Below are 21,006 nucleotides of genomic sequence, written 5' to 3'. Positions count from 1 at the left end.
GATGTCATGGAGTTAGCTTCTTGTCTTGCGTGTGCCATACTGTCAACTTGCGCTTCCTGTGTGTCGCTCCAAGCACCCACTTGCCGATTATTTGTCTGTACCCCTCCCACCACTTGATTGCTGCCAGTGTTCTGTTTTCAGGTATCATCATTGGAGCATCCCCCGGCATAGTCTGTCATTATGGGAAAATTCAAAACATCTAAAATGGCTGCCTTCTTTTCTTGTGCTGTCTGATTTCTCAGACGTGACTTGGGGAAGTAAATAAGGAGGAGGCAGAGTAGGAAATGTACTAGACCTTACCCTGTTGCTCGAGTGGGTGATTTGATATTTCAGTCTCTCATGGAGTTTTTCATATTCCACTTCTGAATCTCTTTTGTGCATTTGCTGGCATCCACATACCCATTGGTTGGCATCTAACTTGTTTTTTTTTGTTCTCTTAATCTCTTTCTAAAATTATGTAAGTGCTCTATTTCCAAGGTATCTACTTCTTGAAAGTACTTATCCCGTCCTTGTTAGTGAGCCTAACCCACCATTTTACAGTATTTTCCCATGCTGGTGGTACATCACATGGACAAGAACTCTTTTAGCTGGTGTTTTCACTTATTTCAACTTTTCTACCCCCATGTTCCTAACTGTTTTCTCATTCACAACCAGGAACACATTAAGGTGTCCTCAGCTTTGTGCCCAAGCTCATCCCATAGAGGTGAGGTAAAAGGGCAAGTGAGGGAAGTAAAGCTCTTTCCCATCTATTCTCATGCAAGGAGGAAGAAAGTAAAGTTGTTTATCATCTGTCTGCGGACCCTCTTGCTTGTGAAATCCCCCAGTCCTATCCTGTCGAGGCTTGCAGAGTTCCAGTACGGCTGGATCACTGTTCCTCTTTCATTCACACATTCATATTCTAGGAGCTGTGCTATGTGTTCTAGACATTCCTTTTCTTCCTTCCCCTCTTGCACCTTTTACTAGAGCTTCCTGCTTTATACTGTGGAGTCCACTTACACTTCTAACTCCTCGTATCCCGTAACACCCACATTACTGACCCAAGCTGTTTAATCCTGTAGTCAGCTGCACAGGTAACAATTTTCAAAATTCTTTTCAAATCTTTAGTCAATAAATACAATCTGACTTCTATTTTATAGATTTTCAAAGGCTGCTAGTACTGTCTGCCTTGATTGATGAGTCGAACATCTGGCCAGACTTCACCCTAGTTTCTCACTACCGCCCATGACCCCCAGCCTCCTTGGAAGATCCTCCATCTTCACTTTGGCTCCTGGTGTCATTGTGCCGGGTCCTATCCAGCACTACTTCCCACGTCAGGCTACGTGTAGGCACTTCCAAAGTGGCAGGTCTGTAAAAGAAATTCCCCCCACTCACCAATTCGAAGTCTAAATAGGTTTATTAACGAAAGAAAATTGTATTTGTGAATCACAGGAATGGGGAGACTAGAGGATCCTCCAGCACCACAAATGAGGATTAGCTGCAAAAGCAGACCAAAGACATACATTTAAAGGATTTTGTTTACAAGACTGCAATGGAGGTCATGCGATGGAATTGAAACAAAGGTGTTAACAGGAGCAGGATTCTGAAGGCATGAGAAAGTATGAAAACAGCCTACAAAAAGATACGGAAACGTACATTTTTGCTGTTGAGGAATCTAATCCGAAATCTCTCGCTTCAAATGTCAAACATGAAATTACTGCTTTGCCTGTCATACAGGGCTTCACCTTGAACATAAAGATGATTGCAGTTGTTAAAAGTTGCAGTAATCCTAATTTTTTTTAAATCTTACATAAGTTAAAGAATGCCAATAATGCACTTTAACACCTGAAGGTCTCCTGACGCTTAGGTTAGTGAAAACAGACTTACTGACCAACAGTTAATTGAAATAAGGCAAGAACAGCAGAGTCTTTTCTGAAACCCAGACAAGAAGAGATATGTTTTATTTCAGAGGCAGATAATTCCAAATTTTTTCTTCTCGGTCTGAGAAGGCTCGACCTCTAAACCAGGCCTCATGGAATCCTGAGACACACAAGAGAATCTATGAGGTAGCACGGAGAGATTTGAATGGCCCATTTTTGATTCAATCATTCACAATAAATGTACGACTTGAGCTTTGGAATGAATGGTGTACAAGGTCGAAAGTTTGTAAGACAGATCAAGCCTTAATAAAAAAAACCCTGTGGGCTTTAATTGTGTAAGTATTATGGCAGAAACAGGGAGGGGCATTTGCCACTGCACTTGGGGCTTGATTTATGAATGGACTGAAGATGGGAGAGGAATGAAGGCTCAATACCTAAATAAATGTTACAGTAACCATGGGTCCAAAAGAAGGGCACAGACCCTAAGGCTTTCAACGTTGACCAAAACAGGGGAAGTAGGGATAGACTGCATTTTCAAACGTCCAGTAATTTTTTTTTAAATCTCATAGGTTCTACCGCAATGAATTACAGTAGGTTGACCACCAGGTAATTTTAATCTTAAAAAAACAAAAATGTCAATCTGTTACAGGAAAAAAACATCTCCCTAAACGCCCTGCCTGCCAGGAGCCCATACATTCAAGTTTGCTAGTTAATCTGAGTGGCGCTGACGCAAGGATGAAGCCTGCCACCACTTGTGAGTGAGGGTCTTGCATCCTGTATATAGGACCGCCATCTAGATTAGATGGCCACAGATATCACTGATTACAGCACACCAACTGGATTCAGTGAGCACCTGGCGAATATGGAAGATTTTTCTCAGATTAGTGCACAACAATGTAACAGACACAACTTGGTTGTCCTAAAGATAAGAAATCAAATTTCATCCTAACACTTTGAAGACTTTGATTTTCCGAGTTGCGTGCAAAAATCGTGTCACACCCTCCTCAAGCCTGCATCAAACACCACCAAAGAACCCCTCATGTGGAACCCTCAAGGGCAAAGGGGAAGAGATAGGCCATGAAACACCTTGTGTTGAGGACTCGAGGCTGACTGCAAGGAGTTGGGTTGCACCTGGAGTCGGATTGGAGGAAAATCCCAGGACAGAGATGGCTGGAGAGTCATGGTTGACGGCCTGTCCTCAAGGAGGGGCAGTAGCTGTAAGTAAGTAAGTACCAAAATCAAAAAGGCCACAGAGATACAATCGTGAGGTGTTTCTAACTGTAATCGGAATATCTGTTGTATCTGTATTTAATTTTAACAGTGTGTGTTCATCCAAGTTCTAACAGCAGGAAGTCAGCACTTTTTAAGTAGGAGTCGTCAGTGGGGTAATATTTGATCTAAATAACACTGGAATGTTACGTGCCTAAATATATAAAGTGAGGCCAAGATGGCAAATGAGGGCTGGTAGGGGCCTCAGTTATAAATTAAATAAGTAAGGAAAAAGCCCACAGCCTTGGTGCATTTTGTGAGAACATTTACAAATCGACTAAGTAAATGGTTAAAGTAATACTCTGAACCAGTGCTTAATTTGTAAACAAAGAAGTTCCAGGGCCGTTGTCAAGAGCCACTGCAGCTTGCACCACCCATTGCTCCCACTAGCACTGTCAATGACAATATTAGCACTACTAGTCATCACACTCTTACAAGGTGACACTCCAGACTCTAAATATACGTTAAAATGACTAATACATACCTCCCAAGCTATTCTTATAGCTTTAGGTGCAGATAATAGTGATATTAATGTCTATTTAGTTATTAAACAATAGCTGTTGCGCTCCTAAAAAAATAAGACGAACAGCACCACCATGTGTCATAAGAGCCAGTTTTGATAATAAAGTGTTGGTGCTGAGCACTGGAAACCACCGGCTCAAATTAAGCACTGCTCTGTATACCCTATCGGTCAAATACCAATGGAACCATGTTAACACAGTACCTGTATAGTTAGTTAATTAATTAAGAGTTTATGCTCAACAGTGTCAGAGTATCTGACTGATGTGATATAATCAGTGCATGGACACTGTGACATCTGCAGCCATTCAAAGTTCATTCTAGACTGCAGAGGTCATCGCCTCTTTACTAAATGGGAGTGAACGCTTGAGCACTGTCCAAAATGCAGTGCTTCCTGACAGAGGAACTGACAACTTTGGCCATGTGCACTTTCAGAAAATTGATCACTGTTAGCAAAATAATAATCGGGAAAGACTGGAGATATCTAGTGGATCCAGGCTTCTGCTTAAGCATAGTGGATCTACTTAAGAGCCGTCCATCTTAAGCAGATCTAGGATTGCTCCAGACTTATGCGAAGCATCAGGAGCTCTCTGAAGGAAGGCGCCAACACTCGGGGGACAATAGAAGAGCCAGGGTTGTACTGTAACATCAACTGGTGTGTACCTGAAAGCTTTAGCGGTTGAGCGCATTATCAGTATACTTAAGAGCTGTCGTATCAGTGACAAGCGGCTTTCAAGAGGTTTCTTCCATTTTTTTTAGTCAATAGTAGAGACAAAATAGGTTATTAGATCATTACAAAACTGTTGAAAATAGTTATCTAAGTTAGGGAATGTGACATAGCTGGAAATCTCATTCAGGACCTCAAAGAGTTCTTGTTGCTTATTGTCAGCAAGGGTAATGCTATTAGAGCAAGAGCTGTGCCAGGTAGACTTGATTTAAAAAATATATATATATATTGATAGAGCATTTTTATATTCTGATTTATTTGTAGAGCTGTAGTCATGTCTGTCTCCACATTGTGACCTTTTTGGTTTCCTTTTTAAATGGGTGTTGGGCCTCGTCAAATCTGGTTGTTGACTATGTTTTTTAAAGCTGCTTTCTTGCAGGAGGAAATACATTGTCTAGGGTGGCAGAATTTGTTTTCACAGATATTTTTCAGTGACATCATGTTTGGAAAAGACCTTGTTAAATGCGTCGTCTAAAACTTGATCAAGGGATGTCCTTCACCAGTTCTGTGTCGATTTAGTTATTAATAGAGCTGTGGCCTGTTTATATCAAAAGGAATGATGAAATCAGATTATGGTCAGACCACCCAGAAGGAGTAATATTATTGGATATTGTTAAGCCCCTAGGCAATAATCTGATCCATAATATGACTCATCTCATGCGTTGCACAGTTTACATTTTTTAATGTAATTCAATAGTAGATTGCATCACCTTCATTGCTTTTGTAATCCAGTTGACCAGAGTTGTGTACAAAAGATGTAACTGCGTGTCATCAGTCAGTGAACACTCTGACTATTGTTTTTTCTAAGTTTCTGTAACAAATACAATATCTAAATCTAGCTTTACAAAGAGATTGTAAATATCAATAGTGTGCTTGGAAAGTGAGTTTGCGTTAATTAACGCTGCTGTCAGATAATTAGCAATGGGGAATACTGATTAATAGAACGTTTCTCTTTCTCTCTTTCTCTCTCTTTTCTCTCCTCTCTTTTCTCTCTTTCCTCTCTCTTTTCTCTCTTTTCTCTCTTTTCTCTCTCTCTTTCCCTCTCTTTCCCTCTCTTTCCCTCTCTTTCCCTCTCTTTCCCTCTCTTTCCCTCTCTTTCCCTCTCTTTCCCTCTCTTTCCCTCTCTTTCCCTCTCTTTCCCTCTCTTTCCCTCTCTTTCCCTCTCTTTCCCTCTCTTTCCCTCTCTTTCCCTCTCTTTCCCTCTCTTTCCCTCTCTTTCCCTCTCTTTCCCTCTCTTTCCCTCTCTTTCCCTCTCTTTCCCTCTCTTTCCCTCTCTTTCTCTCTTTCTCCCTCTCTCTTTCTCTCTTTCTCTCTTTCTCTCTTTCTCTCTTTCTCTTTCTCTCTTTCTCTTTCTCTTTCTCTTTCTCTCTTTCTCTTTCTCTCTTTCTCTTTCTCTCTTTCTCTTTCTCTCTTTCTCTTTCTCTCTTTCTCTTTCTCTCTTTCTCTTTCTCTCTTTCTCCCTCTCTCTTTCTCTCTTTCTCCCTCTCTCTTTCTCTCTTTCTCCCTCTCTTTCTCTCTCTCCCTCTTTCTCCCTCTCTCTTTCTTTGCTCTGGTATATGGCTCATGCCGTTCTAACTGTCACTTTTATACGGGTATGTTGTAGCGCCATTCCGGCATTTTTAGGATGTCTACCATCCCGCTATTTCTGCTCTTCAGAGCTGCTTGGGTTGCTGTCTGGCTATTCCGCCACTGCCTCCCCCCTTTATCCATCACTCTGTTGCCGATCAGATGCTTGGCGCTTTCCGTTGTTCTGTCGCAGACCCACCTCCCCTTTGGGGTATGGCTGTGGTATCTATTCTAAGTTACGGAATCTTGCGACTAGATGTCTCTAGATGTCTCAGATGTACGAGTTACTTACCTTCGGTAACGATGTATCGGGTAGAGACGTTGTCTAGCCGCAGATTCCTTAACGCCCACCCAGACTCCCCATTCTGCAAGTTCCTTGCCCAGTGGGTTCTCCACTGGCCCTCTTTTACAGTTGGCATTGGTTTTTCTCTCATGGGTACTCTCACTGTTGCGTCCCTTTGAGAGTTGCCATAATGCGACTAACTCTCTCTCATGGGTTTCTATTACCTTAATACAGCTGACTCCCTCTCAAGGGTTTCTTACCTGTAAAATGATGCCTTTTCTTTAACCTTCACCAGGAGATTCATCATCTTTTTCTTCTCTTCTCCTTCTGCCTTCCCTCCCTCCCGCCTTATCTATTGGCTCAGGGTTCTGGTCTCCTCTACAGTCGTCTTCTTTGGGGATCTGTTGACCTCTGTTTCAGACCTCTATTACTGTAGTGGCAGTGCCGGTCTTTTCATACCTTCCTGCGGTGGACTATTGTTTTCCCTGTGCACCGTTCTTGCTAGATGACACAGTGCTACATGGTAATAACAGTCTATTTCTGTCTGTTATTCGGCATGATAATAATAGTCTATTTCTGTCTGTTGAGAATACTCTTCCCTTGTTCGCAATTGGGAAGGTTCTTTGCTTAGCTGGCGGGGTTCCTTCTCACAGCGTTTTCACTTATATGTAGGCAGTGTCTAATTCTGTCTTTTACGATGGTGTCTTGCACCATCCTCCTTCTTTCTTCACGGATTTTTCATCCTTGGCACACTGTTCCCATACTTTCACAGTTTTTGTCGGAGGCTCCGCGTTGTGACGCAGAAAAGTTTATCTAAAGAAAGCGGATGTCAGTGCACCGGGAGTGACTTATACGACCTTGCTGACATCACATACGTTGCCGCGTCAGGGCGGGGTCGTGTGGCGCCGTCTCCAGGCGCGCAGAGGTGCTGCTGCAAAAAAAAATCGGATCCAGTCTCACACCTGGGGATATTCTAAGTTAAGGAATCTGCGGCTAGACAACGTCTCTACCAGATACATCGTTACCGAAGGTAAGTAACTCGTACATTTAGAACATAAGCTATCCGGCCTAGATAGAGCAAAGTATACATAGAAAAACAGCAGGAATATCTAAAATGAAAAGCAAATAAAGGAAAGAGATTTCAAATGAACACTGTACTAGTGTAAAAATGTAAAAACAGCACAACCAAAAATCAACCACTAACCAAATCTTCAACTAGTTTCTGCTGTAACATTTTTCGCTGTATATAGCAGATATTTCTTTTGCTCAGTTTGATGGAACTCTATTTACATTGCAGCGATGAAGGATTGTCAGTTACTATCTCACTTCTGTCTTGTTCCTACCTCTTGTTCATTCTCTCCCTTTATCTATTCACTTTGTTCATTCCTTTTAGTGCTTCTCTGTGTCTGCATTACTCCTTCCATCTGACAGCTTCTCTATTGCAGGTAATATCCAACCTGCAGAAGCAGATTTCAGAATCCAAGCATGCTGAAGAGCCAACACCTGAGACTGTTCATCTGGTTCATAAGAAAATGCAGCATTTGTCAGACTATGAACGGGATGTAAGTGTTGTGTATCAGGCGATATCTCAGATTGAAGGTTGGAGCTGGTAAACCACTGAGCTGTTCTATGAGTGTGGCTGGAGGACACTTTTAGTGGGGGGAGGGGGGAGGGGAGAGGTAACAGGATAGTCTACACCACTCTGGCACCCACGAGTGATCCATTCATATATGCCAGTCAAGGACAAGTGCCCACCACTGATGACTCTAGTCGTCTGCAATAGACTTTAAAGACTACCACAAGTTCTGGTCTGAGTGAGGTGTAAGACCCAACTCCAAAACCTTGGCAATGCGTCCTCTCCCTAACTGGTAACTTCTGTCCCTTCTTGCAGCTGAGTGATCTATTGCAGGAAAAACGTAAAGAGGTGGAGGAGGAGCATGAGAGGCGGCTAGGCAGACTGACGGAAGAGCACAATCATGTTCTGCAGCGGTGCAGAGACCAGTATGAAGAAGAGGTAAACCTGTTGAAAAATGGCCTTTACTTTATGCACATGGCACTTTCAGCTACAATACTACACAAATATTGGTATGAAAAGGTCCCTCTCTGTGCTCAGAAATGCGTTAAAAGAATATTGCATTGTCACATCACATGATGATGATGGGAGGGTGCTGCATTGACCATGCTGACAGCCTATTTGTTGCCCAGCTTGTAGGCTAGATTCCATGGGCACACTGGTAAGTTCCGCTTTGTTGAGCATGCTGGTAGAATGGATTTCAATGGACTTTCTTCTACCATATAAGTGATGGCCACATTTGGAGAATGCATTGTGATTTGCTTACCATTAGGACTTTCCCAATGGGCGCAGTTAGGATACAGTGTGATGACAATGCTGATTGACCCAATGACGATAAGATAGCTGTGCCTGACAGGGTATAGATATCTAACCTCATTGAACGAGTTCCCCCTCAGTGCTTGCCTTTTTGTGATCACTTGTTGGAGGTGTGTCTGGTCTTTTGACTGCTAGGTTTGCTCCTGCAGGAAAGAAAGGAGAGGGCGAGGCTGTTGGAGAAGCGACAAGACGAATGGAAGCGCTTGACAAGTAACCACGAGCGTGAGCTGGTAACACTCAGAGAGGACCTAGAGGGGCGCCTGGAGGAGGTCCGACGGAGCTACCAGCAAAAGGTACAGAGGGTCATTGTTCATCGGTGATAACCAGGGGATGGGTCCTGTCAACTTGCTGGGTAGTACTGCTCTATTCTTATAGGGGAGGATTTGTGTCCTTAGGTGAGGACAGTGCTATTCTCTGGCTAAGCATGGGTACTCTACCCATTGATCCAGGGGGAGGGTGTTCTTGGTAAAAGAGCGGAAAAGAATCAGTTTCTATTCAGTTGAGGATCTGGAACTCTACTCACAAGGGAATAGGCTTTCATCTCAGGGGGTGGTTTTCATCTTAGTGGAGTAGTGGGGCACTCTTGTCTGCATATTTGGCAGACTGTTGTTCACAGGTGCAAGATTATGGGAGCTCCCACCCCCTGAAGGGATCCTGTGCCGTATGGTATTCATCATTGCCTAGTAATGCGAGTTCCTCTTTGGCCATGAAGTAGGAGCCCTTCACCCAATCCTGCATTTCTTATGTTCACCAAACTTTCTCACAGGAAAGAAAAATACAGGATCTGGATGAGCAGCTGGAGTTAAGAAGCAAGGAACTGAAGATGAAAAGCGCTCAGCTGAATAGCAAGGTGAGCGATTAGTTCTCTGAATTAGGTACTATGTGGCCTTGTATTGCACTGCCAAGGCAATTTTAGTGGAATCTTTCTGGCTGAAATATTTTGAGGGTTGGTTACTTCATGATAGCTTTGTCGCTGAATGGTTGCTGCCAGTGGAAAACCAAAGGCTGGACACTTCAAGCAGGTTGATCCCACTGGATCTTTAGAGATTTCTTGGTGAAGATGTTCTAATTCGCAACGCAGAATGTAACTTGGTAGTTTTTTTAGAGTTGGTTGGAGCCTTGACTGGGATTAGGTGGAAATCCAATCTGACACCATGGAACAACTGTTCGGATACTTATTCCCACAGACCCCCTGAAGATCTGGATGAAACATTTTACAGAGTTTTCCCATTTATTTATTGTGCCAAAACAACTACACAAGTACCCTTCGAAAGCCAGCAGGACCTTAGAGAAAGGCACTCAGAGACTCTCAGGGTGTCAGGCAGGGGCCAACAGCAAATTCCAGTCCTGATTCAGTTGCAACTAGTCAGATAGGCATTTCCAGGAAAAGGCTCCTTGCACCTTGCCTTATTGTGCCCCTGTAGCCACATGGGCCAAGCAGCTGACTGTTGGAAGGAACTCCTTTGTCTTGGGTACAAAAGGGAGCAGGTCCAGTCCTTCAGGGCTCCTCTCAGGTCACATAATGCAGGTCTAGTACTTTTCTGATCTTCTGCAGGTGCAGTATGTGTTCTGAGGAGGTACCTTGTAGTGCTGCATTTATGCCTGGCACTACCTAGTGGGTAGGAGTGACTCCTGGTCAATTTCTAACCAATGGTGAAAATGTTCTAAGGGGCAACTGGCCTACCTTTTCAGCAGATCCGGTTTGCCTTACGGCAAACAATCCCACAGTGCCCCTCACTCTCAAAATCCAAGATGGGGTAAACCTTCTCCCAATGTGCCTACCCAAAGGTGTAGTCAGGGTAATGGGCGGTCCCACTTCTCTGTGGTCAATCAAAACTGGTTCTGGGGGTCTCTTTTGCCCCACTGGGTTTGGGGCCAGACTGGCTAGGTGGACAATAGCTGGGGCCTTTCTAAAAGTGTCACCCAATTTACTTGTGACAAGGAAGGCTCCTTTGAAGTAAATTACGATCCTGGGCCCACCCGAAATGGTCTTCCTGCCAGGGGAAAAACAGCTCCTCCCTCTCAGGCCATTCTCTCTTCTTTTGGAGCAGCTTTCACTCCTAATTCAGGCCAAGAACAGACTTGTGCAGTTGCTAGATATCTAATACAAATTAGCCTCCAGCAGCTTCAGGCAGAGTAAAGGTAATGTTCTAAAAGTTACATTTCCAATGTATTTAGTAAATACCGTCTGTACCATTAGAGTGGATATTTATTAAATAAAAAAGTCTCTGAACGGAGTCCATAGCTGGTATTGGTCCAACATTGTAGATTAAAGTGTATAATCAATACTTTGACTTTTACTATGTACCAGTTAAAAATATGACTAGTGACAATGACATTTTGGGTTCGGTTTCTGGAGAAACATGCCAGTTCTAATTTCACATATGCCCTGCTCTTAAATATTATGTACCCTACCGTGTGGGTAGCAAGGGTTGTTTAGGGGTGACCTATTTAATATTTAAAATCAGGTTATCCTCTCTGCCCGAAGTGTAATTATGACAAGACTGGGTAATAGGGTTCAAGGTGCTGCTTTCAGCCTACACAGGGTAGGCATGAGGCCATGTTTCCACTGCCACTATCGTGGGTGGTACAATTGGTGCAGCATTTAACTTCCCATGCCAGGGGTGTATTTCTGTACAGTATACTGTGCCTTCTAGGAAAGCTAAATGTGCCAAGTGGGTATTTAAGCCAATTTCAACATGCGTTTTAGGGGTCAGAGCATGTGCACTGGATGACAGTGTCCCAGTGTTAGAGTTCCAGCAGGTGAGTCTCAAAAAGAATGAAAAACTAGGGGTGGAACTCAAAAAGGAGTCACTTTGCAATATATGTAATATGCAAACGCTGAAGGGAGATGTCGGGGGATAGGACAGCATCGCTGACTGCATTAACCCACGTTGATGTTCTGCACCCTCCAAAGAATGAGCCACAGCACTGTGTGTTACAAAATACAAAAATCATAAAAATTAGACTATTTTGGCAGAAGAGACCTGGGCCTATTTGTCCAGCCCCCTGGAAAGTAAGTTGATGGACAAGCAATGGCAAAGCCTATAGATTTTGCCTATGAATGAGCTTTTGCCTTTGCCAGTGTGTTTTAGCCATATTGTACACCAACGTGTCTGCTGTTCAGCATGGCTGAAAGTGAGTGGAGTGGAGGCTAATGGAGTGGAGTGGAGTCTAATGGTGTGGAGTGGAGGCTGATGGTGTGGTGTGGAGGGGCATAGAGTGGAGTGGAGGCTGATGGTATGGTGTGGAGGGGCGTAGAGGCTAATGGCGCAAAGTGTCCCTGAGTGGAGAGGCTGTATAGAGTAGAGGGGAGCTGTGAGTCACAGAGTGGAGGGTCGTGGAGTAGGGTGGAGCGGTGGTATAGAGTAGAGTGGAGCAGTGAGTCACAGAGTGGAGGGTCGTGGAGTAAAGTGGTATAGTGCGCAGTAAAGTGTCATAGAGTAGAGTGGCGGATAGTGGTGTAGGGTGGTGGGGTACAGAGTGGAGGGGCACAGATTAGAGTAAACTGTTGTAGAGTGGAGAGGCATAGAGCGGGCTGGAGTGGAGTGGAGTGGAGTGGAGTGGAGTGGAGTGGAGTGGAGTGGAGTGGAGTGGAGTGGCATAAAGCAGAGTAAAGTGGAGTGTCCTAAAGTCATGCTGTGATAGAGTGGAGTGGAGTGGCCTGTAGTTAAGTGGCATATAGTGGTGTAGAGTGGCATACTGTGTCATAAAGTGGGGTTTAGAGTAGTGTCATTGAGTGACATAGAATAGAGTGTTGTAGAGTGAAGTGTCTTTGAGTGGAGTGTTTTGTCTTTGAGTGGAGTGTTTTGTCTTTGAGTGGAGTGTTTTGTCTTTGAGTGGAGTGTTTTGTCTTTGAGTGGAGTGTTTTGTCTTTGAGTGGAGTGTTTTGTCTTTGAGTGGAGTGTTTTGTCTTTGAGTGGAGTGTTTTGTCTTTGAGTGGAGTGTTTTGTCTTTGAGTGGAGTGTTTTGTCTTTGAGTGGAGTGTTTTTTATTTGTTATAAACATTTATCGCTATCTGGGAGTAACCTTCGATCACAGGGCCAGCTTTATATCACAACGAGAGGAAATTAAAAAAAGAGGCCTAATGACAGCTGTATCCTTAAGAAACTTGAAAAACAAGATCGTCGGGCCAAACCACTCCCCACTAATAAAGCTGATCCAAGCCAAACTGATTCCATCTATTACCTATGGAAGCAAAGCAATGAGAGGCAGGGACGCTGAAACAGTAGACTGAGTAATAACAAGAGCAATGCGCATGATTTTTGGCCTCCCACGGAACACCTCACCAGCGCAAATCCGACTTGAATTTGGGCTGGTAAAAGAAGAGCTGGCACGCAAGGGAGTATACCTTAAAAGTTGGTACAAATTCAGCAGGGGAGAGGCAAATACCCTTAACGCACTTCTTTGGAAAGATCTACAAAGTAAAGACAACAGCCCAGCAAGGCTTTTTCTGGAGGACGCAATAAAGCAACTAGGGGTGCGACAACTGTGGGATCTACAAGGGAACCTGGCAGGCTTAAAAAAAACAGTAAACAACATTGTCAGGAAAGAATCTCTCTTACAGGACAAAGCTTCACTAACGGAGCGAGCACATGGCTGGCTAACTGTCCAAACTTACAATAAACTTACACCACAAACATATCTTTTGACCAGCTTTACCAAAAAAATAAAAGAGTCATTCCTAAAATATCGGCTAGGAGTATTACCCTCAGCAGACCACATGGCCCCCTGGCTGCGCCCCCTAAAACCAGCAAAATGCCGCCTGTGCGGGAATGATGAGGAAAACATCCTACACCTCATCACTATCTGTAAGGAGCTGCAGCAAGAACGCAGGAACCTGCTGAGACCACTATTTAACAAAAAAGGGACCAGGTCCTGCAGGCAAGCAGTCCTGGCCTGCTTCTCAGGTGACGAAGTCCAAATGGTGTGTCGGCTGGTAAAATATATCGAAGTCGCAGAAGCCAGAATCCACATAAAGAATGAATAAATGGACAAAGAAAGCGCATTTTTCAAGAAACCTAGAGCTAAAATACTGGGATTAAGCAAAGGCACAGTTGACTCACAGGTCTAAATATGGGCAGACCACTAAAAAACACGAACAGATAGGGAAAAGGACAGCCTCCCTCCTACAAGGAATGCGGATTATAAAGCAACCAGAAAGGGAAAGGGGGTCGGGTTAACAATAAGAAACTTCCCGCAGGGACTCGTAGAAATGCCTTATTGGCGGACGAACATTCTTCCCTAACAATTCCTTTTAAACTTTAACTTTTAGTACGGTTTAATTGACGTTTTTAACTGCTTTTATTGTTGCTGGTTTTTTGTAATGGTTTTTATTAACTGTACAATAAAGTATTGCTTACTTACTTACTTGTCTTTGAGTGGAGTGTTTTGTCTTTGAGTGGAGTGTTTTGTCTTTGAGTGGAGTGTTTTGTCTTTGAGTGGAGTGTTTTGTCTTTGAGTGGAGTGTTTTGTCTTTGAGTGGAGTGTTTTGTCTTTGAGTGGAGTGTTTTGTCTTTGAGTGGAGTGTTTTGTCTTTGAGTGGTGTGTGTCTTTGAGTGGTGTGTGTCTTTGAGTGGTGTGTGTCTGAGAGTGGTGTGTGTCTGAGAGTGGTGTGTGTCTGAGAGTGGTGTGTGTCTGAGAGTGGTGTGTCATATAGTGGAGTAAAGTGTCATAGAGTGGGGTAGATTAGAGGGGCGTAGAGTGGAGTGTGTGTTGTAGATTAGAATGGAGTGGCATTGTCTACAGTGGAGTAAAGTGTTGTACAGTGGTGTAGAGCGGCATTGAGAGTCATAGTGTGGAAGGACATGGAGTGGAGCAAAGTGTCATAAAGTGGAGGGTTGAAGAGTGTCGTGGAGGGGAGTAGAGTAGAGTAAAGTGTTGTGGAGTAGAGCGGAGTGGCCTAGAGAGTGACATAGAGTGGAGCATTGTAGAGTGGGTAAAGTGGAATTGCGAAGAGTGGTTATGCTGTGGAGTGTTGAGTGGGGTAGAGAGTAGCAGAGGGGCCTTGAGTGAAGTGGCATAGAATGTCATAGAGGGGAGTGCCGTAGAGGAGTGAAGAGTGGAGTGGCATAGAGTGGAGTGTCGTCGAATGGAGTTAAGTAGAGTAGTGTAGAGCGGAGTATGCATGGTGTGGTAGTACACTGCCATTACAGACAACACATTTTCAATTGAAATAAGTATTATATTTTCACAGACATACAGTTATAAAGATAAAAGTATACAGCGCTCAAACAATAATTTTTAGAAATGACATCACCAAGTCTATTGATTTGTTTTGATTGTATTCAAGTATTTGTTCTAGCACACTGCACAATTACAAAACATTTTCTACTTTTGTGCTTTCCTAATTCTGATATATTCTGAAATATTTGCACAGTTCATCTATAGACATTTACGTTTTGTTGTGTGCTAGAAAAAAGCCGTTCCTTTCACGCACCTAGATTGACAGATAAATCCTCTCACTTTGAATTCAGGGAAAGAAAAGTAAACACCAGACTCCCTCGGAAGACAGAGCCTAACATTTGACCTTTGTCTTTAACACAGCTAATGTCACAAGAACGAAATATAAAGGCCTGTTTACATAAAGTGAGCACTAATGGAAGTAGACAGTAAAGAGTCTATTCCCTACAGGAGAGACAAAGGCTTGCTGGACAGCTTAAAACAAATATAGCCAGCAGATCGAATGTAAGCAAATGTGAGTTGCAAACCACATAGCCAATGGTAAGCAATGGGCGGGATTCATTCTTAAGTTAGCTTTCAGAATGCTCCCAAGAAGTCTTTAATAACCAGACAGCAGCTCTGTTTGGGAGGCTTCAACTTGAAAAGGAAGGGTATTTTGCTTTTAGAAAATGAATGGATCAAAGTTCAACCCAATGTTCTCTACCAATTATGGACTTTTATTAAATTCAGGTGCTCCGAGGCATGGTGATTTAATGACCTCTATTTCATCAAACCAGGGGCTCTTAAAGAACACTATGATAGACTCATAGACGAGAACTGCTGCTACTTGGGACTCCCCAATCAGATGATTAACACCAAGCACAGTCTGAGCGCCTGGTCAGCATGTGTTTCAGGGACTTCAGGTTCTCCAGTATTGGTTCTTTCATAGATTCACATGCTTGAATCGTGCTTATTGTCGAGCTGGGAGTTCCACAGTAAACATATTGAACAGTACAATGTTAAACATAGATAGAAAGGCTTTACCATAGTTACAGCTGTAGCCATTCACGTCATTATAAAAGATTGGAATCTCAAGCAATAAGAGCAAAGTACAGTATTCACCCTTGCTCACCCATGCCACCTTAGCTCAGATTTCTACAGCAGGTCGTTTTTTAAGGGAGTCAGGCTCAGCGCTCCGCTCAGTCAGTAGATAAGTTGGCTTTTCATATTTTTTGTCTGAATTTGTGAGTGACTTGGCATTATCTCAAGTTTTTTTTAACATGTCCGAACATGTATGAATCCTTCCAAAAAGTTTTTTTAGACCATGTGGGACTTGCCAACAAATAGAGGCTTCACTCTTGAGGATCTCCACAAGGACTGTATATGTTGCCTTCTTCCATTGCACAAGGCAAATGACTGCAAGATCTGTAGAACATTTTCTACCAAGGCTCTTAAAGATTGGGTAGACTGCTATTGTGGCGACACAAATTGAAATCTGGAGAGGTACGCACTTCTGAGGAAAAGGTTTTGGCTCTTCCAAAGCATCAAGAAAATCACAAAAAGGCACATTCATGTCCTGACTGCCCTTTAAAGACAACATTGGAGGAAAAGCTTTCATCCTCCGAAGAACCATCAAAAGGCTTTTTTAAAAGTCCACAAGAGAGGACAGGCCAGCCTTGGATGTTCTCCTTCTGACTGAAAAATGCCATCTAAGAGGCCACATACGCCTTTTTCTGACACAGTGTCTCCTAAATATAAGGTATTTGCGAAGCCTTCAACAAAACATAAACCGTCAACCTCATTAGCATTGATGAAGCCATCATATGCATGTCTTCGACTTTGATCATGACTCCGTCTAAGACGACGCCTTAGATGACAAGACTGTCAACGAAGACACTGGAAGACACCGTTGACAAAGACACAACATCCACAAACACGATTGATGACACAGTCAAAAAGAACACTGTCAACAACCGCGTCTGACACAGTGCTCTCAGCAACAATATCCAAAGCAGTGTCATCTGCCACTGCACTGACGACGATGACAACATTGACAATAGCCACATCATCCATGAGAACAGATATTTTAACACCATAAAGCTCTCAAATGACCCTAATTTTGAATAAAAGGTATTCCTTTTACTCTAATGCCAGAAAACATCTCATCAAGTAATGTCACACCTTATCTGCCACAGCGTTGACTGGGCAGAGAAGACTCTGATGAAGAAGGGCCCTTTTAAGACTAGAATACAGTCCTGCTCAATTAAAGGTGAAGTACCAAAACCCAGAAAAGGAAGAATATGAGGAAGTGACAGATATGTTTTCCCACAGATCATGGTCACAGAGAGAATCTGAACTCTCGAGGATCTTATCAAAGCTAAGAGTAGCTTGGTGATCTAATGGAACTGTGATCATTCATTGTAAGTATGTAGGTACACATGCAAAAAAAGCACAGTGAATATACGGTATGTAGTTGTTAAAATTTAGAAAAAAGTGTAGCATGATGATCGTGATCATGATGAAGATTGGTTGACAGTAGGATTTAACACACATAATCAAACAGTGCAAACCTACACATTTTACATTTACTCATTTTTAAAGATGATTTCCAGAATCAACTCCATCTAATCCTAAGGAACTACCTTCAAAGCTCTCAACTCAATCCAGTTACAAACCACAAATAAGGGCTACAACCCCTTGCACTCAAGTGCCTTTACCACCTACAAAAAGTCCAAGAACCTGTTCATCACTCACTTTCGGCCCCTCAGCCTGTTCCGCCACAGGGTCCGGATACAGATGAGGATCAAGGAGAGGGTGAGTATTCCTCTATATTCTGGCCGAGAATGGGGCAATTATGTCAAACCTTTTACCGGTGTTGCCACTCCTGCAGTCGATTTCCCACCATTAGATGTCAATGTTTTTCATAATTCAATCAAGTGACAAAAAGATTTGAAAGCAAATAACTTTTTCCTTTATGATTTCAAGGAACCTGCAGAAAAAACTGTAAAAAACCATACCAATCATTGGCCAGATTTGGTTCAAGGATTAAAGGTTGTGAAAACACCAGCCACAGTTGTGGAGGTAATACCAAGATTCGATTAGAAATACAAGGCATCAGAAGAGGCACCTCTGTATTTAATTTGTTATCCCCGTCCGGACCCAATATAAGAAATACAAGGCACCAGAAAAGACACCTCCATATTAAATTGATTTCCACCATGCAGACTCCATAGTAATGCAAGCCGCACAAAGATGCTCCAGAAACCCGACTTTGCCATGTTCAGAACTAACTGATGAAGAAGGAAGAAGACTGGAAAACATGGGCAAATGTTTTTCTGCTACAGAAGCCATTTCCATCAGAGCATCCAACGACTTGGCCCTACTTACCAGATACAACAGTCAAATGTGGTCAGATATCAGACCATATCTAGAACACCTACCCAAAGATAAAAAACGCTGAAGTAAAGGCTATTCTGTATGAAGGTGAGTAGTCGTCTTCAGCAATAATTGACACAGCTGTGGACATCGCTTCAACTGGTTTACGGTGTGAGGGCCAGGTCAGTATTTGTTTCAGGTTCTTCATGTTCTCCAATAAATGAAGCTGCTGGAGGGGGTCCTCTAGTGAAAACGCTATTTGGTTCACAGTCATCCATCCATAGACTGTAGGTGCGTACAAATTGTGTCCCATATGGGGTGTTTGGGGTCTAGTATTGAAAATCTGTCCTGCACCCTTGCATTGCACTGCACATAAGGTAGTGCCTTTTGGAGCATATATGGTATAATTTTCATCTCACTCCTCCAGTGTGCAAGTGTAATTTCTCGACTTCACCATTTTGTAGGCATATCAGAAGTGGCCGGCAAGTTAGAAATGAATTAGACCTTTTTAGGTCTCACCGACAGACCACTTTAACTTTAGCTGTCTATTGTTGTATACTTCAACAAAGAAAAGGCCCTGAGTACATAAAGAGGGCTTTGGGTCACTCACCATTGGATGGCTTTAATGTCCATCTCATTTCTCTGCTCAAGATTCAGTGACTTACTTCCCTGTTCTTGTGTTTTCTTCTGCCCAGGAGGCATTTCGGGCTCTCTGTGCTTTGATTGGAATGACATATATCCTTCCACTTCTGTCATATTTGCATTGCAGTGCATGTGAGGATTAGTTTTCTCTCCCTTTCGATCTCCCTTCTCTCCCTCTATTTTTAAAAGCTCCCTCCCCAACTCCTTGCACTCTGAGCACCACACACAGCTCTATTAGCAGATTGGCACATTAGAATATTTGTAAACTGTTCCAATTTGGCTTCCTATGCATGGCTGCAGTGGCCATGTAGAGGAAAAACAAGATGGCAAAACCCGTAGATTTGACAGGGAAGTCCTATTGGACTTGCCAAAGTTTTTGAATACTTTTTTATGCTTATTGGCAAACCACGGTTATCTGTAATTTCTACATGGCCTCCCATGGATCAGCTTTATCTTTTTGACTGCACATCTGACCTGCATGTGCACATTCCTGTGCTGTGTGCACTACTCCGTGATTCCCCTATTAAGTAGCAAGTTTTGACAACTCTCCCTGCTTACATTTTATTTCTTTTTAGACTTAATCGTTTCAATCGATGCCTCCTAGTAATACAAGAGCATCTCCCTCCCAGACTTATTATACTTCTGTCACCACCCAAATAACCAAGTCTCTTTTGTACCCACCACTCCACACACACACACACACACACACATACATACATATGTAACCTTTCCTACTCACTTGTGCCTGCACCCACCTATATCTCACTTCCTCTCTATGCACCCATATGTTACATGTTGTATTGGCTTCGACCCATGTGTCACATGCTTCCATTCAGAGTTTTATATACTGCGCTTTCACTCTGACCCCAGGGTTTACACCTTTTTCCTTCTTTTTCAAACGTGCAGGAGGAGGCACTTAGGAAGGCTACAGAGAAGTTTCAAGAGGATGAGGACCAATTTAATAAAGACCGTGAGGTGAGATCTGTTGATGTGAATTTGACCACCATCATGCTTGAGAAGGACTTCGAGGTGAGGAATGCTGATGTGTGACGTAGATAGCTGCCCTATGATTGAGAGGAAGTCTGATGAGTGACAATGTCAGCAGCACAAGTGAGAAGGCCCATAAAGGTGAGGTTTTCCAGTTTACTCAACCGAGAAACTCATGGTTCTGATGGATACTTCTAAACACAAATACCTCACCTTTTAGACTGTCCCTCAGATGGATGCTGGATCTAAAAGTTTTCATAGCTGTGCTCCTGCATGCCACCAAGTGGCGCCATGGGGTTCTGCATTGACTTTGTTCCACCTTGGAAGTGATGGGAGCAGAAACTTGTATAAGGAGCAGGTGTTGCTCTCCTTTTTTCGTATGACATTATTTTTTCAAGCTAAATTACAGTGTGCCAAGGAGCAATATCACCATCTGAAACTACAGGGTTCAAATCGGGCCACGGCTGTTGTAAACAGATGTCGGAGATTGACCCGCACGAGGAGTGCCTAGGGTGTTTGGGCTATGGCCAGGACTTCAAGTTGTGTGGGGAATGTTGCCCAATGCATCTGAAGGCGATTCAAGACCGTGAAGTGAAGCTGTATGTCACCAAACATAGAAAGAAGTCATACAAGTCCCTATCTAAGTCAAGGGCACTGACCCATTCCTGCTCTCAAGGCCAGTCCCTCAACAGCCCTTCAGGGTTGAGGTCATCTGGTCAGTTTAAGTGGAAACACAAGAAAGTTGAGCGGAATTCCACCCCATTCCATCACTATCTATCCCAACAAGTTGCAAGGACGTCAGGGTGCCGCATGGATCTTGCTCCCAATCCCCGATTGAGGAACCGATACCACAGTTGATCCCGATGCGCCTGAGATTCCTCAGTCAACGGCGATGCCGCAGCAGGTCGAGGCCTTCAAGGTTGCTATAATGCGTATTTTTGTTCCGCCACCAACGCCAGTGGCAACTTCTGTTCCGGCTCCATGACCTGCACTGCCCCTTCTTCGATGCCTGTCCCGAAGTTGCTAGAAGTGGATTCTTCGCTCCGCTATCTGATCCCGAAACAAATCCAGCTTGACCCCAACTTAAGTTGGGCCCAGGCTTCACTTCATCGGACCCAGGTTTATATGATCTAATTGAAACAAAACACTCCGCTACCATGGAGCCACCCTCAGTTGTTCCACCAACTTTTCAGTTACGATTCTGACCAGATTTAGGCCTCCACTTATAGAT

General features: G+C 43.4%; 1 protein-coding gene across 6 annotated transcripts in view; it reads left to right on the top strand.

The window, feature by feature from the left end:
- CEP164 (centrosomal protein 164) overlaps window positions 1–21,006 on the top strand; it is a 385,375-nt gene that overhangs the window by 271,578 nt on the left and 92,791 nt on the right. For all 6 annotated transcript variants that reach the window (XM_078682279.1, XM_078682276.1, XM_078682274.1 and 3 more), the window contains 5 exons: window positions 7,666–7,782; window positions 8,112–8,234; window positions 8,759–8,902; window positions 9,376–9,459; window positions 19,695–19,763. In XM_078682279.1, the coding sequence (XP_078538405.1) occupies window positions 7,666–7,782; window positions 8,112–8,234; window positions 8,759–8,902; window positions 9,376–9,459; window positions 19,695–19,763 (537 nt within the window). The remainder of the gene's footprint in view (window positions 1–7,665; window positions 7,783–8,111; window positions 8,235–8,758; window positions 8,903–9,375; window positions 9,460–19,694; window positions 19,764–21,006) is intronic.

The sequence above is a fragment of the Lissotriton helveticus genome, chromosome 3_1, assembly GCF_964261635.1.
Source record: "Lissotriton helveticus chromosome 3_1, aLisHel1.1, whole genome shotgun sequence".
In the NCBI taxonomy this organism is placed as follows: Eukaryota; Metazoa; Chordata; class Amphibia; order Caudata; family Salamandridae; genus Lissotriton; species Lissotriton helveticus.
This window is presented reverse-complemented; position numbering and strand designations above follow the sequence as displayed.